General features: G+C 39.8%; 1 protein-coding gene across 2 annotated transcripts in view; it reads right to left on the bottom strand.

Annotated features, from left to right (window-relative positions):
• LOC140724713 (serine/threonine-protein phosphatase 4 regulatory subunit 4-like) overlaps positions 1–17,104 on the bottom strand; it is a 268,941-nt gene that overhangs the window by 186,563 nt on the left and 65,274 nt on the right. For both annotated transcript variants that reach the window (XM_073039175.1, XM_073039176.1), the window contains exons 3-5: positions 7,937–8,084; positions 6,824–6,897; positions 1,849–1,955 (exon numbers count right to left, since the gene is read on the bottom strand). In XM_073039175.1, coding sequence (XP_072895276.1) covers positions 1,849–1,955; positions 6,824–6,897; positions 7,937–8,084 — 329 coding nt within the window. The remainder of the gene's footprint in view (positions 1–1,848; positions 1,956–6,823; positions 6,898–7,936; positions 8,085–17,104) is intronic.

Genomic DNA, 17,104 nt, shown 5'->3' with positions numbered 1-17,104 from the left:
AATTATTGTTGTCAGAAACAAAACACCAAGCACACTTCAAGATGTAATATGAATCAATGCAAAAGCAGCATTTGTGTATAAAACCAAGTGAAAAGAGAAAAATGTTTTTTTTGTTGCAGAAAAATGATACAATGCACGAAATCCTAAATCCAGTGTAATGAAATATGGTCAAAAAACAATGGGAATATCTCTCTGGCAGTGAAATGATTCAGCTATTTAACAGATATTTGAATGACAGAATGTACTTGTGATGAAAGGATATATATTGTGCATTTTGGAAACAGCTTAATCTGGTTTCAGAATTTATGTCCAGCATATTCACTCCAATTACACAGAATATACGAGGATGTCCATTGTGTGAACAAGTTGCTGTTAAAGGTTAATGGGAAACTCTGTATTAAAATGTTTATTAGATCCAGGTAAAATGAGAACAAATTGTTGTTAAAGAAAGGTTCAAGATTACAGTGAGTTAATACCACACGAAGCACTACATTTAGATCTTTATGGATTAACTATTTACTGATCGCCATAACATCAACAGAAATAATCAATTTACACCTTGAAATTGTTCAATTAGATGTAGAGTTGGAACAGAAATTTATGTTTTCTTATAAATAGAGTGGATGTGGAGAAGATGTTTCGTATGGTGGGGGAGTCTAAGACTAGAGGACACAGCCTCTGAATTGAGGGACATCCTTTTAGAACAGAGATGAGGAGGAATTTATTTAGCCAGAGAGTGGTGAATCTGTGGAATTCAATGCCGCAGGCAGCTGTGGAGGCCAAGTCATTGGGTGCATTTAAGGCAAAGGTTGTCAAATTCTTGTTTAGTCAGTAGATGAAGGGATATAGGGAGAAAGCAGGAGATTAGGGCTGAGAGGGAAAATGATGAAGTGGTGGAGCAGGATCGATAGCCTAATTCTGCTCCTATATCTTATGGTCTTATGGTCTAAATACAGTATTGTACAAAAGTCTTAGGCACAAACATATAGCTAGGGTGCATAAGACTTTTGTACAGAACATACTAATTTATGTATTGCACCGTACTGCTGCAAAAAAAAACATTTCATGACACATCTGAGTGATGATAAACCCGATTCTTGCATGGGTCTCGAATGTGGACTGTGAGTGGGAAAGGACTGGGAGAGGGGAATCATGGTTGGGAAAAGGAGAAGGGAGAGGAGAGGGAGCAGGAGGCACCAGAGAGACATTCTGTAATGATCAATATACCAATTGTTTGGAATCAAATTACTTTTCCTGGTGTCTCAGGGCTGGGTATGTCTCCACCTACACCACCCACCCCCCACTCCTAGCTCTCCTTCTCTGCCACCTAAGCAACACCCCTCTCATGGCACTCCACCCTTGCAATTTCCAACATCCTTTGCTTCCGCCAAATTTACAAACTCGCTGTCCACTCGAAGTGGACAAATACAGTACTGTGCAAAAGTCTTAGGCACCCTAGCTATATATGAGTGTGTGCATAAGACTTTTGCACAGTGCTGTATATGTGGTTATTCATATATTTTAAGAAACTAATAATGTTTTATGAGTTACAGACAACACTGCTCCATGAACAAGTTTCAATAAAACCACAGAAAATTTAATGAGTAAAAACTGGAGTGAAAAGATTATAGTCCATATTATTTATATGATGTATGTTTGCTATAGAATAAACATCAACTATATTACTGTAAAAATACATTAATGACATATCATTTCAGAAAACAATTTTTCAGTTTATGTTAAATTGAAATATTTAGTCATAATATTATGATAGCATCTTGGGCTTTATGTACAATCAGATTAATACATTTAGCAAGCAATCACCAATGAAACATTCATTTCACTTACACATGAGATTCAAACTTCCTGGCAATTCGGCCCAGAATTTTGCAACTGGCTAAACGTGACTGGATTGTCTGTGATAATTGAGCCTTTGAAACCAGTGGAGATAAAATCTAAACAAGAACAAAAGCTTACTGAAAATAGAAACATTTTAAGCACTAAAAGACAACTATGATGCTTTCAACAATAGTTTAAGATTTGCAACTTTAGTCTCTTATAAAATTCATTCAGAATTCTATTTTGTGTGCTAGGAGAAAGAGGCAAACCTTTAGTCAATGATTTATTATCCCATAAAAATAGGACAAGCATGGGCAGAGTAAGTGCAAAGCTTTTGAAAGCAAACTATATTTTACACACTGATACTCATTGTTGAAATAATAACTGGTTGATGATAAGTGCAATTATGTCTTGGTTGACAAAGAAGTATCGTATATGCCTTCCTTGGTTTGTTAGCGACCAGTGCTGCCATCTTCAGGGATCATTGGACTTGTACAAAAGCTTCCTCTGTTCTTCAATGCTCTGCAAGGTTCTAACATTCATGGTGTATTCTCTGCTCTTACTAGTCCTCTGAAAATGCTTCACCTCACACGTATCAGGATTAAATCCCATCTGCCATTGCTCTGCCCACTTCAGCAATATCGTACTCTCACCTACAGTTATAAAACTAATCCTCCGCCATCAGCTTCTGCAAATATTATCATATCAGCTTTAAATCCTTTTTGCCCATTTGTCCGGGATCCCATGGGCTCTAATTTTTTGCACCGATCTCTCAAGGAACACAAAGGACCCAATGAAGTCCATTGAGACTATTTCTATCACATTGCCCTCATCAATATCTTCTGTGGCCTCTTCACAAAATTGGTCAAATTGGTCAGACAGGATCTCCCAATAATAAAACAATTCTGATCATCTTTGCTTATCTCTGCCTTTTGTAAGTTCAGACTAATCTTTTCTTTCATAATTTTTCTCCCTAAATAAATTTCCTAACATTGATAGTTGGGGTATCACAGTAGCTGTCTGAGTCATACAGTAGGAACTTCACTGGTGGCCAGTAAAGATTTACAACTCTCTAACATGGCCCCAAGCAAACTCTCCCTTGCCACCCATGGCAGCGTTTGTGGCCCAGTGTTCTAGAGTTCTCACCACCCACTCCCTGATTTCTCCACCTATAGGTTCTCCTTCATAGTGAATATAGATGAGAAGTATTCTACATCCTCTGAATGTCCATATTCATCCTTCGCCACCACCAGGGAGATGCTCGATACAAACTGAATAAACATTACATATACTCCACCTGGGTAGTCCAAAATCCTTTGGCATTAACATTGACTTTTCCAATCTTAACCACCCTTCCCTCTGTTAGTTATTTTCCCCCTTCCCCCACTACTGCCCCCCACTTCCAATCCTACTCTGGTCCCCCCACTATTGTCCTATTTTCCTAACACTCACTTCCCAGCATCCCACTCGGATTCCTGACTGTCCACTCCCTATCTGGTTCTGCTTCCACTGACCATTTCCCCTCCCCTAATGGTTCCCCATTATCACCCCTTTTTATGCTCTTTACCAATCTTCACAGTCCCCATTCTCCACCTCGCTCCACTTTTCTCCATTTTTAATCTACCCTAAATCTATATTCCAGCTGTCTTTGGCTCCAACTCCATGTCTGTACCTCATTCCTACCCAGAACAACCTGCCTGTCATCTTGCATCCCTCCTCTGTACACTAATCACCTTGGACTCATTTCAACCCACCCCTTCTTTTTATACTAGCCATCTCAGCTCTCCACTCTCAATCCTGTTGCACAGTTTTGACCTGAAATATTCGCAAGTTCTCTCCCTCCACAGATGTTCCTCCAGAAAACTGTTTGTTGCTACTCTGGCTCCAAGAGAAGATTGCTATTTAGGACCAAAATGAACCCCACACTTTCCCAAGTTATCCCCTGCCATTAATATATAGAAAACCATGGAGTCTTAGAACACTATAGAACAGAAACAGGCCCTTTGGCCTATCTACTCTTTGCCAAACTATTAACATGCCTAGTCCCATTGATGTGTACCCAGATCATATACCGCCATCCCCTCGAATCAATGTACCTATTGAAATTTCCCTTGTTTTGAAAAGAAACCCACATCCACCATCTCCACTGACAGCTCATTCCATACTTTCACCACCCTCTGAGTGAAGAAGCTCACCCTCATGTTCCCTTATAAACATTGAACCTTTCACCCTTAAGCCATTAGCTCTAGTCTCACCTAACCTTAGTGGAAAAAGCCTGCTTGCATTTACCATATCTATACCCCTCATAATTTTGTTTACCTCTATCAAGTCTTCCCCCATTCACTTACAGTACTGTGCAAAAGTCTTAAGTAAATGCACAGTATTTCTATGTATTGCACTGTACTGCTGCCACAAAAAAAAAACACATTTCATGACATATGAGAGTAATAGAACATAGAAACATAGAAAACCCACAGCACAATACAGGCCCTTTGGCCCACAAAGTTGTGCCGAACATGTCCTTACCTTAGAAATTACTAGGATTACCTATAGCTCTCTATTTTTCTAAGCTCCATGTACCTATCCAAAAGTCTCTTAAAAGACCCTGTCATATCTGCCTCCACCACCATTGTCGGCAGCCCATTCCACTTACTCACCATTCTCTGAGTAAAAAACTTACCCCTGACATCTCCTCTGTACCTTCTCCCCAGCACCTTAAACCTGTGTCCTCTTGTGGCAACCATTTCAGCCCTGGGAAAAAGTCTCTGACTATCCACACAATCAATGCCTCTCATCATCTTATACACCTCTATCAGGTCACCTCTCATCCTCCTTCGCTTCAAGGAGAAAAGGTCGAGTTCACTCAACCTATTTCCATAAGGCATGCTTTCCAATCCAGGCAACATGCTTGTAAATCTCCTCTGCACCCTTTCTTTGGCTTCCACATCCTTCTTGTGGTGAGGTGACCAGAACTGAGCACGGTACACCAAGTGGGGTCTAACCAGGGTCCTATATAGCTGCAATGATAGATCTAATTCTGATATGGGTCTCTATTGTGGACTGAAATTAGGAAGGGGGCAGAGAGAGGGTAATCATGCTTGGAAAAGGGGGAATGGAGAGGGGAGGCAGCAGCAAGCACCAAAGAAGCATTCTGTAACAATCAATAACCAATTGTTTGGAATCAAATATCCCTGCCTGGTGTCTCAGGGCTGGGTGAGTCTGCACCCACACCACCATCCTACCTTGGCACTCCTTCTCTACCAGCCATCTCACACCCCTCCCACGGCACTCCACCCTGCTATTCCCAATATCCTTTGCTCCCACCAGATTTACGAATTCGCTCTCCACTCAACGTTGACAAATACAGTACTATACAAAAGTCTTAGGCATCCTAGCTATATATGTGTGCCTAAGAATTTGGCACAATACTGAATGCTCTAGGGAATAAAGTCCTAACCTATTCAATCTTTCCTTATAACTCAGTCCTCCAGTCCCAGCAACAACCTTGTAAATTTTCTCTGTATTCTTTCAATCTTATTTACATCTTTCCTGTAGGTAGGTGACCAGAACTGCACACAACACTCCAAATAAGGCCTCCCTAATGTCTTTTGGACTATGGATCACTATTCTCAGATCTCACTGTTCTACCATACTCACGTGCTCTACCATTTGCACTTGTCTATAGTAAATTCCATCTGCCATTTCTCAGCCCGTTTTTCCAGCTGGTCCAAACCCTGCTTTGACAGTCTTCTTCGTCGTCCACTTGGTGTCATTCACAAATTCTCTTATCTAGTTTACCACATTATCATCCAGATCGTTGATATAGATGACAAATGACAACATTTCCAGCACCAGTCCCTGTGGCACACCACTAGTCACAGGTCTCCAGTCAGAGAGGCAACAAAATTTTACCACTCCTTGGCTTCTTCCATGTAGCCAATGACTAATCCAATTTACTACATTATCCTGAATGCAAAGCAACTGAACCTTTCTGACCAACCTGTTCATGCAGATCTTGTCAAAAGCCTTGCTGAAGTCCATGTAGTCAAGAACCACTGCCTTGTCTTCATCAACTTTTCTGGTAACTTCCTCAAAAAACTCCATAAGATTGGTTACACACTAGCTACCAAGCAAAAGCCATGTTGACTATCCCTAATCAGGCTCCTTCTATCTTAATACTTATATATCCATTTCTTTAGAATACCTTCTGATAGTTTACCCAGTATTGATGTCAGGCTCACTGACCTAGAACTTCCTGGCTTATTTTTAGAGCCTTCCCTAAACAACAGAACAAAATTTGCTATCCTTTAGTGCTCTGGCAGCTCAGTGTGGATCCATATTGAACGGTGGATAAATAACCAAAAGGGGAAAAACAAGCAGGAGATGTGGAGGGTATTGAGATAAATGGATCACTATCATTCAGGAACCCCATGACCCAGGACATGCCCTCTTCTCATTACCACCATCAAAGAGGCAGAACAGTTGTGTGGAGACATACCCTCAAAGTTTAGGAACAGCTTCTCCCCCATCGCCATCAGATTCCTAAATGGAAAATGAACCTATGTGCACTGTATTATTCTTTTTCTCTCTTTTTGCAAATTATCTAATTTTATATACAATATATTTATTTGTATTGTAATTTTTATTGTTTTATTATTATGTATTGCAATATGCAGCTCTCACAAAACAATATATTTCATGACATATACCAGTGATATTAAACCTGAATCTGATTCTGAAATTGGACAGGTGTAATAAAGAGCTGGCTTAATCATGATTAATCATTCAGCCTTCTCCCATGTTCCATGACTGATGCAGCATTTCTGCTTTAACTAGAGCAGGTATAATGGACAGCACTTCACTGTTATTCGTGCCATTTTAATGAATGTCTGTAAATAAATGCAAACATCACAGTTGACATATTCATCAAGATATTCATGTTCATGCAATCAGAAAGTAAATACATGGTTTACTTTTACATTACCTCTTGCCTGATGGTTTCCTTTGGTAAAGCATTGATTACAGTCAGGAGAGTCTCCAACCATGCATTGCTGACCACTGACCAAAATACAAACATAATAAACGGTGACAAATTAATCTACAAAATTAACATATTGCATAATTAAGTCCATTATCTAGTTCTGTAACCTAATACATGAGCCATGCTTGGCACATGCACAAATCTGCTTTATTTTTATGCCTGAAACAAAATAGTCTTATTATGAAGTAACAAGTTAGAGACACTTATTTGGATCTTAGAGAAGAACTGTACGGATCTAAATTATTTTCATATTAGTCAACCTTCCAGAAGATTATGCTGCAGAACTTATTACCAGGTAAAAAAAGCCTGATGAGTTTATGCAGACATTACTTTTGCAGAAACTGTCTTAAAATATTTCATTAGGTACTTTTCTACATTTTGAAAAGCCTAATTCTAACTGCTCTGTAAAAAGCAGTATCTTGTAGTATCTCTTTTCCTTTTGTATTACCTCAAAATACTTCTGCATGAAATAATCTGTCTGGATGGCATGTACAGTACATAAAAGCTTTTCACTATATGTTGGTAGACATGACAATAATAAACCGATTACCAGTACTCTGAATCTCGTTGTCAATTACAATTTCTTGACCATCAATGTATTTCTTCATTGATGGTTTTAAGAGACAGTCATTTCTGCCTGTCACCCACACAACCCCACCCTCACACACACAAAAGGAACTATTGTGGAGTGTTTCTTTGTAACTATACCTATTAAACACTACTAAACAAGTTTATACAAATTGCTGATCACATGCTGCTCAATATCATGAGCTTTAAATGGATAATCTTTGGTCTTCTTCAAGCCAATACTTAAATGGATAATCTTTGACCCCCTTCAAGCCAATACTTAAAAAACAACATATTTCACCAAGAAAACAAGACAGTTTCAAATTCACATTATCCCCATTATTCGAATACACTTTATCATAATTTTCCAAAAATGGTTACTTATTAAAATCAGTACAACAGATGAGATATTAAGAATGAAAATCAGATTTTAAAACTACTACCACAAGCATGCAATGCTGAAGGATTCAGTTCAGTAATGTAACTAACCTGTATCTTTGTGATCTAGGTTTACCAATATAATCGGGAGAAAAGAGTGGATATAAGCTGCTGTGGAAACCAACTCTTCTTGTAAGATGGTAAGAAATGCAACTGCAGCAACCAACTGCATCTCCACCCCTGCAACATGGAGTACCTCCTATAACAAATATTTTTTTTATATCAGAATTGACTGATAAGTGGAAAATATCTGAATTTTCACATTTAGAACATAGAACATAGAATAGTACAATACTGTATGGGCCCTTTCACCTCTGAGGTTGCTTTGACTATACTTTGAATATACTCCATGATCAATCTGACCCTTCCCTCCTATATTACCCATAACTCTCAACTTTTCTTTCATTTATGTGCCATCAAAGAGTCTCTAAATGTCCTTATTGTATCTGCTTCTACCACTACCTCTGACAGTGCATTCCCAACATTTAATATTCTGTATTAAAAAACCTAGCTTTGACATTCCCCTAAACCTTGCTCCACTCACCTTAAAAGGATGACATCTACTATTAGCCATTGCCACCCTTGGAAAAGACATTGACTGTCAACTCTCTGTGCCTCTTATCATTGTATAGACCTCTATCATGTGGCCTCTCACCCTCCTTTGCTCCAAAGAGAAAAGCTCTGGCTTACTCATCCTATCCTCTCTAATCCAGGCAGCACCTGGATAAATCTCCTTTGCAACCTCTCTTATGATTCCACAGCCTTCCTACTATGAAGCAACCAGGATTGAGCACAATGCTCTCTGTGGTCTGTCCAGGGTTTTATAAAGCTACAATATTACCTTGTGAATCTTGAACATATTCCTCAGGCTAATGAAGGCCAATACATCATACACTTTCTTAACACCTTATCAACTTTTGCAGCAACTTCGTGGGATCTACAGACTTCATACCCAAGGTCCTTCTGTTTATCCACACTGCAAAAAATTCTACCATTAATCTTGTAATATCCCTTAAAGTTCAATCTTCCAAAGTGTATCACTTCACACTTTTCTGGACTGAAGTCCATCTGCCACTTCTCAACCCAGCTCTACATCTGCCTCTGTCCAACATTCTACACTATTCCCAACACCATCCTTCCATTTTCTCATCCAAGTCATTTACAAAAATCACAAAGAGCAGTGGTACCACAACAGATTCACCAATCAACAACTTCCAGGCACAATATGTTCCATTTACTATAACCCTCTGCCTTCTGTGGACTGGCTAATTTTGATCCATGCTGTCAGGTTTCCATGGATATCATGCCTCATTTCTTTCTGGAAGAGCCTCCCAAAGAAACCTTGTTAAATGCTGTACTAAAATCCATATACAGTGCCCATAAAAAGAATTCACCCCCCCCCCCCCCCCAGCCTTAGAAGTTTTCATGTTTTATTGTTTTACAACATTGTATCACAGTGGATTAATTGGGCTTGTTTGACATTAAGACCATAAGATAGGGAACCAGAAGTAGGCCGTTTGGCCATCGAGTTTTCTCCACCATTCAACATTGATCAACAGAAAAAAACTATCATGTCAAAGTGAAAACAGATCTCTACAAAGTGATCTAAATTAATTACAAATACAAAACACAAAATAATTGATTGCCTAAGAATTCCCCCCCCCCCAATATGATACACCAAAGCATCACTGGTACAGCCATTTGGTTTTAGAAGTCACATAATTAGTTAAATGGAGATCTATTTTTGAAGACCTGTGTGCAGTCAAAGTGTTTCAATTAACTGTAGTAGAAATACAGCTGTATCTGGAATGTCCAACTGCTGGTGAGTCAGTATCCTGGCAAAAACTACACCATGAAGCTAAAAGAAGATGCCAAGCAACACCAGAAAAAAGTTTTGAAAAGCACAAGTCAGCAGAGATACATACAAGAAAATTTCCAAGTCACTGAAAATCTCTTGGAGTACAGTTAATTCAGTCATCAAGAAATGGAAAGAACATGACAGTATTCCCCAGGCTGCTCCACGAGGCGAGAGAAGAGATTGCTGAGCCTCTGGCTAGGATCCTAATGTATCCATTGTCCATGGGAATGGTACCGGAGGATTGAAGGGAGGCGAATGTTGTCCCCTTGTTCAAAAAAAGTAGTAGGGATAGTCCGAGTAATTATAGACCAGTGAACCTTACGTCTGTGGTGGGAAAGCTGTTGAAAAAGATTCTTAGAGAGAGGATCTATGGGCATTTAGAGAATCATTTAGAGAATCATGGATTGATCAGGGTTAGTCAGCATGGCTTTGTGAAGGGCAGATCATGTCTAACAAGCCTGATAGAGTTCTTTGAGGAGGTGACCAGGCATATAGATGAGGGTAGTGCAGTGGATGTGCTCTACATGGATTTTAGTCAGGCATTTTACAAGGTTCCACACAGTAGGCTTATTCAGAAAGTCAGAAGGCATGGGATCCAGGGAAGTTTGGCCAGGTGGATTCAGAATTGGCTTGCCTGCAGAAAGAAGAGGGTCATGGTGGAGGCAGTACGTTCGGATTTGAGGGTTGTGACTACTGGTGTCCCACAAGGATCGGTTCTGGGACCTCTACTTTTCATGATTTTTATTAACAGCCTGGATGTAGGGGGTGGAAGGGTGGGTTGGCAAGTTTGCAGATGACACAAAGGTTGGTGGTGTTGTAGGTAGTGTAGAGGATTGTCTAAGATTGCAGAGAGACATTGATAGGATACAGAGGTGGGCTAAAAAGTGGAAGATGCAGTTCAACCCAGAGAAGTGTGAGGTGGTACACTTTGGAAGGGCAAACTCCAAGGCAGAATACAAAGTAAATGGCAGGATACTTGGTAGTGTGGAGGAGCAGAGGGATCTGGGGGTACATGTCCACAGATCCCTGAAAGTTGCCTCACAGGTAGATAGGGTAGTTAAGAAAGCTTATGGAGTGTTAGCTTTCATTAGTCGAGGGATAGAGTTTAAGAGTCGCGGGGTAATGATGCAGCTCTATAAAACTCTGGTTAGGCCACACTTGGAGTACTGTGTCCAGTTCTGATCGCCTCATTATAGGAAGGATGTGGAAGCATTGGAAAGGGTACAGAGGAGATTTACCAGGACGCTGCCTGGTTTAGAGAGTATGGATTATGATCATAGATTAAGGGAGCTAGGGCTTTACTCTCTGGAGAGAAGGAGGATGAGAGGAGACATGATAGAGGTATACAAGATATTAAGAGGAATAGATAGAGTGGACAGCCAGCGCCTCTTCCCCAGGACACCACTGCTCAATACAAGAGGGTATGGCTTTAAGGTAAGGGGAGGGAAGTTCAAGGGGGATATTAGAGGAAGGTTTTTTACTGAGAGAGTGGTTGGTGTGTAGAATGCACTGCCTGAGTCAGTGGTGGAGGCAGATACACTAGTGAAGTTTAAGAGACTACTAGACAGGTATATGAAGGAACTTAAGGTGGGGGGTTATATGGGAGGCTGGGTTTAAGGGTCAGCACAGCATTGTGGGCCAAAGGGCCTGTACTGTGCTGTATTGTTCTATGTTCTATGACTGTAATCCTGCTTGAATCAGGCCATTCACAAAAGCTGAGGAGCCATGCAAGAAGGGACTAGTATGGGAGGCCACCAAGAGAAGAGACCTATGACATCTCTGGAAGAGTTACAAGCTTCGGTAGCTGAGATGGGAGTGGCTACGCAAACAACTGTTATCCAGGTGCTTCACCAGTCACAGTTTTATGGGAGAGTGGCAAAGAGAAACCCACTATTGAAAAAAGCTCACCTGAAATCTCGGCTAGAGTTTGCCAGAAGGCATGTGAGAGTGAGAGACTCTGAATTCAGCTGGAAGAAGGTTTTATGGTCTAATGAAACCAAATTTGAGCTTTTTGGCCATCAGACTAAACGCTATGTTTGGCATAAACCAAACACCTCACATCCTCAAAAATATCCCATCCCTTCCATGAAGCATGGTGGTGGCAGCATCATGCTGTGGGGATGTTTCACTGCAGCAGGATCTGGAAGGCTTGTGAAGGTAGAGGGTAAAATGAATGCAGCAATATACAGGGAAATCCTGGAGGAAAAACCTGATGCAGTCTGCAAGAGAACTGCCATTTGGGAGAAGATTTGTTTTCCAGCAAGACAATGACTCCAAGCAGAAAGCCAAAGCTGCACAGGTGGCTTAAAAACCACAAAGTTAGTGTCCTGGAGTGGCCAAGTCAGAGTCCAGACCTCAATCCAATTGAGAATTTGGACTTGAAAAGCGCTGTTCACTTATGATCCCCATGCAATCTGACAGAGGTTAAGCAGTTTTGTAAAGAAGAATAGAGAAAAATAGCAGTGTTCAGATATGCAAAGCTGATAGAGATCTATCCACACAGACTCAAGGCTGTAATTGCTGCCAAAGGTGCATCTACTAAATACTGACATGAAGGGGGTGAATTCTTATGCAATCAATTACTTAGTGTTTTATATTTGTAATTAATAAAGATTCGTAAAAATTTGTAAATTTCTGATTTGTAAAAAGAGTCTTCTTCTGTTGTTCAGTGTCAAAAAAGCCAAATTAAATCCACTGTGATTCAATGTTGTAAAACAATAAAACCTGAAAACTTTCAAGGTGGCTGATTACTTTTTATAGACACTGTATATTATATCTACCGCTCTACCTTCATCAACTTGGTATTTTTCTTCAAAAAAAGTCTATCAGGCTCGTCAGGCATGACCTGTCCCTCATAAAACTATGCTGAGATTATTAAACATGCCTTGTAATTAATTTGCCTCTCAAAATATTTATTAATACTGTCTCTAAGAATCATCTGCCAGCTACTGATATAAGACTCAGTGCTCTAGAATTCCCAGGATTATCCCTACTACTCTTCTTGAACAAGGGTACAAAATTTGTCATCCTCCAATTCTCTGATACTAATGTCTGTCAAAAGCTCCAACACTGCCTCTTTCTTAATCTCAATGTGCATTAGTTTGTTCTACATTGACCTAATATTCATCAAGGTCCCTCCACTGGTGCACACTGAATTTCTGTAAATTATAAATAATAATATTATTCTGGGTTAACTGTTAATGTTAATAACTGACAGTAATCAGTGGTTAATATTTTTACAATGCTTTTGTTGAAATAAACACATTTCAAATACATAACTACAATAACAAAACAATGTCACTATACCTGTAATTGTCTCAGCTGCAGGTAACTGAAACTTCTGCTTCTTAGTTGCATTAAGTAGGATTCTTTTTCAATGTACATTACAAAAATATACATATATTGGTTCACATTCCATTGAAACACGTTATTCTCATGACACTCTCAAACAAGAGAAAATCTGCAGATGTTGAAAATCCAAGCAACACATGCAAAATGCTAGAGGAACTCAGCAGGCCAGGCATGAAAAAGAACATAGTGTATGGAAAAGAGTGTAGTTGATGTTTGGGCTGAGACCCTTCATCAGGACTGTCCTGCTGAGTTCCTCCAGCATTTTGTGTAGCTGGACACTCTTTTGGTAATTTCACTGCAGATAATGTATTGATTCCTTGTTAGGTAAATATTTGATTTTTATCCCCAATCCCTTCAGTAGTTACAGTACTAATAAGTACAGAGTTAAAAAATTCACATTTTATAAGAAATAAGAATGGATATGGAACTTTTACATGATTCATTGAAGCATTCAACAAAGTACAGAGGGATTAAAAGTTCTTCATTTATATTGTTTATCTCATATACTCCAAACAACTGTAACTACAGAATAGAAAATGCCAGAAACATTCAGTAGGTCAAAAAGCACCTGTAGAGTTGGGGATGATGTATTAGCATGAATAGAGGATTGGTTAACTAATAGAAACTGGAGAGTTGGAATACATTGGTGTCACTCTGGTTGGCAATCGATGGTGAGTGGTGTGCAACAGGGGTCAGTGCTGGGCCCACAAATGTTCACCATATACATTAACGATCTGGAAGAGGAGACCGAGTGTAGTGTAAGTTTGCTGATGATACTAAATTGAGCAGAAAAGGAAATTGTGTAGAAGATACGAGGAGTCTGCAGAGAGATATAGTTAGGTTAAGTGAGTGGGCAAGGGTCTGGCATATGGAGTACAATGTTGGTAAATGGGAGATCATCCACTTTGGAAGGAAAAATGAAACAGCAGATTATTATTTTAATGGTAAAAATTGCAGCATGCTGCTGTGCAGAAGGACTTGGGAGTGCTTGTGCATGAATCACACAAGGTTGGTTTGCAGGTACAGTAGACTATCAAGAAGGCAAATGGAATGTTGGCATTCATTGCTAGAGGAATTGAATTTAAGAGCAGGGAGGTTTGCTGCATCCAGGCCGCACCTGGTGTACTATGTGCAGTTCTGGTCAGGAAGGATATACTGGCTTTGGAGGAAGTGCAGAGGAGGTTCACCAGGTTGATTCCAGAGATGAGGGGGGTTTGACTATAAGGGACTGTACTTGCTGCAATTCAGAAGAATGAGAGGAGATCTTATAGAAACATATAAAATTATAAAAGGAATAGATAAGATAGAGGCAGGAAAGTTGTTTCCACTGGTGGGTGAGACTAGAACTAAGGGATATAGCCTCGAGATTCAGGGGAGTTGAATTAGGATGGAGATGAGGAGCAGCTGCTTTTCCCAGAGAGTGGTGAAACTGTGGAACTTTCTGCCCAATGAAACAGTAGAGGCTACCTCGGTAAATATATTTAAGACAAGGTTGGATAGATTTTTGCAAAGTAAGGGAATTAAAGGTTACGGGGAAAAGGCAGATAGGTGGAGATGAGTCCATGGCCAGATCAGCCATGAACTTATTGAATGGCGAAGCAGGCTCATCGGGCCAGATGGCCCACTCCTGCTCCTATTTCTTATGTTCTTATGTTCTTAAAACTAAGCAGTTTATGTTTCAAGTCCAGGACCCTTTGTTAGTGCTGAGAAAGGGAGAAAACAAGCTAGTTTAGGTAGCAGAACACCTTCTTTAATCTAGTGCACTGTATTCAATGTTCACTATTTGCCTCTCTCTACAATGGACAACGAGAAACTAAATGCAAATTGGGCAGCAGATCAGTGGAGAGGCTGCATTCCAACCACAAGAGTGACCCAAAGCTGCTGGTTGCCTGCTGCTATCACTCAATACCCCACTCACACTCTGATCTCTCCCCTGTGGCCTCCTGCAATGTTCAAACAAGACATAGCACACGTTGAGAAACGACATATCACCTTCCATCTGAGCACTTTGCAGATCAATATCAACTTAGAAATGCACAGCACAGGAATGGGATTAATGATTCACCTTGATGATGCCAGCCTGATGCCTATTTGTGCTAATCCCATTTGCTCTGTACACCCTTATGCCTTTCCTATCCTATCCTATGTACTTCTCCAGACACCTTTTACGCACTGTAATTGCATCAGCCTCTATCACATCCTCTGGATACTCGTTACAGATAAATGTGAAAAACGTACCCCTTAGATCCACCCTCACCTTAAACCTCGGCCTTCTGGTTCTCGACTCCCCAGCCTTGGGAAAAAGTCACTGACTACTGAAAATGTCTATGTCCTTCAAAATTCCTCCTTTTCACACCCCACTTTACATCAGAGACACAACAGTGGAAAATACAAGCAGTTTCAAATTCCTGGCAGTGCATATCTCCCACAACTTTTCATGGTCCCAGAGCACATTCTACATGGTCAAGGAAGCTCACCAACACCTTGGCCTTCTGAGAAGGCTCAAGAGAGCTGGGCTTTGCACATCTATACTCACCTCATTCTACAGATGCACAGCAGAGAGCATCCTAACAAGCTGCATCACTGGCTGGTGCAAAATCACACCGTGGCAGTCAGGAAGACTCAACAAAACTACCCTACTCCCTCATGGACATATGTACAGAAAGGTGCTGGAAAAGGTCTAGTAGCATCATGAAGGATCCCACACACCCAGCTCATGGAGTGTTTGTCCCACTCACATCAGAGAGGAAGCTGTATAGCATCCACACGAGGATACCCAGACTCAAAAACAGTTATTTTGCCGAAACAGTAAGGCAGATCAACCTCTCCACGCACTAACTCCACCACTACTTTATTATTTCCTGTCAGTCACCTTATGTACAACCTAGTGTCACTTTATGGACATACAATCAATTTACATATATAAGCTACCTAATGTATTTATATTTATTGTGTATTTATTATTACTATTGTCATGTATTTTATCTTTTGTATTTTTTGTGCTGCATTGAGTCAGGAGTAATAATTATTTTGTTTTCCTTAAACTTGTGTACAGGAAATTACATTAAACAATCTTGAATCTAGAATTTTGTAAATCTTCATAAGGTATCCTCTCTTTCTCTTATGTTCTAGAGACAATAAGCCCAATCTATGCAATCTCTCCTGGTACCTACAACCCTACATTCCTGGCAGCATCCTGGTTTTTTTTTTAACTTTTTTTTATTGTTTTCAAATAGTTACAGAATAAATGTGTATGAAAAAAAAATGTGTTGCCCAGCCCCCCTCCCCTTAACCCCTCCCCCCTAACATCCCTATTAAAAAAATAAGAAAGAAAGAAAAAAAAAGGGAATGCCTGGACACTGGAAGATCCCCACATGCTCCATGGAGTTCGTAATAACTTTAGTATATATATTTATTTCTTTCCCCAAGTAACCAATTATTTCCATTAAAACTTAAAAAATTTAGTAGATTAGTCGTTATTTTTTTTATTATATTACTCCAATCTATAATAATACCTAATCTTTCAACTTTCGTGGTATCCTGGGAAATCTTTATAAAAATCTCCATGTTGCTATGTGTGTCCCCACCAATCATCCAGGCAAAAAGTTAGAAGAAAATTAAAATATAAATGTAATTAGTTTTGCTACAACAAGTGTATGGGACATTGGAAAAAAAGTTGAATTTCCCCATGGGGATGAATAAAGTATCTATCTATCTATCTATCTAAAGAAAAAAACAAAATACCCCCCTACTAATGTTGTGGGAAAAAAACCACAACATTACCCCCCTCTGCTGTACGGGTCATGGTAACCGCCATGATTACACACGTGAATCCCGCAGTAACAGATCCAAAGTTCCCCAGCCCCCCCGCAACATAAAAAAGTATATGTATAAGAAGAGAAAAAAAAATACTATTCTCATTTAGTATTTCTAAAATTTTGCTTTTCTCTTCTATAATATCCATAAATGTCCATCACTTCTGTTCGTTGGGTCTATCTTCATCTTTAATC

Source organism: Hemitrygon akajei, chromosome 3, assembly GCF_048418815.1.
Source record: "Hemitrygon akajei chromosome 3, sHemAka1.3, whole genome shotgun sequence".
Taxonomy (NCBI): domain Eukaryota; kingdom Metazoa; phylum Chordata; class Chondrichthyes; order Myliobatiformes; family Dasyatidae; genus Hemitrygon; species Hemitrygon akajei.
This window is presented reverse-complemented; position numbering and strand designations above follow the sequence as displayed.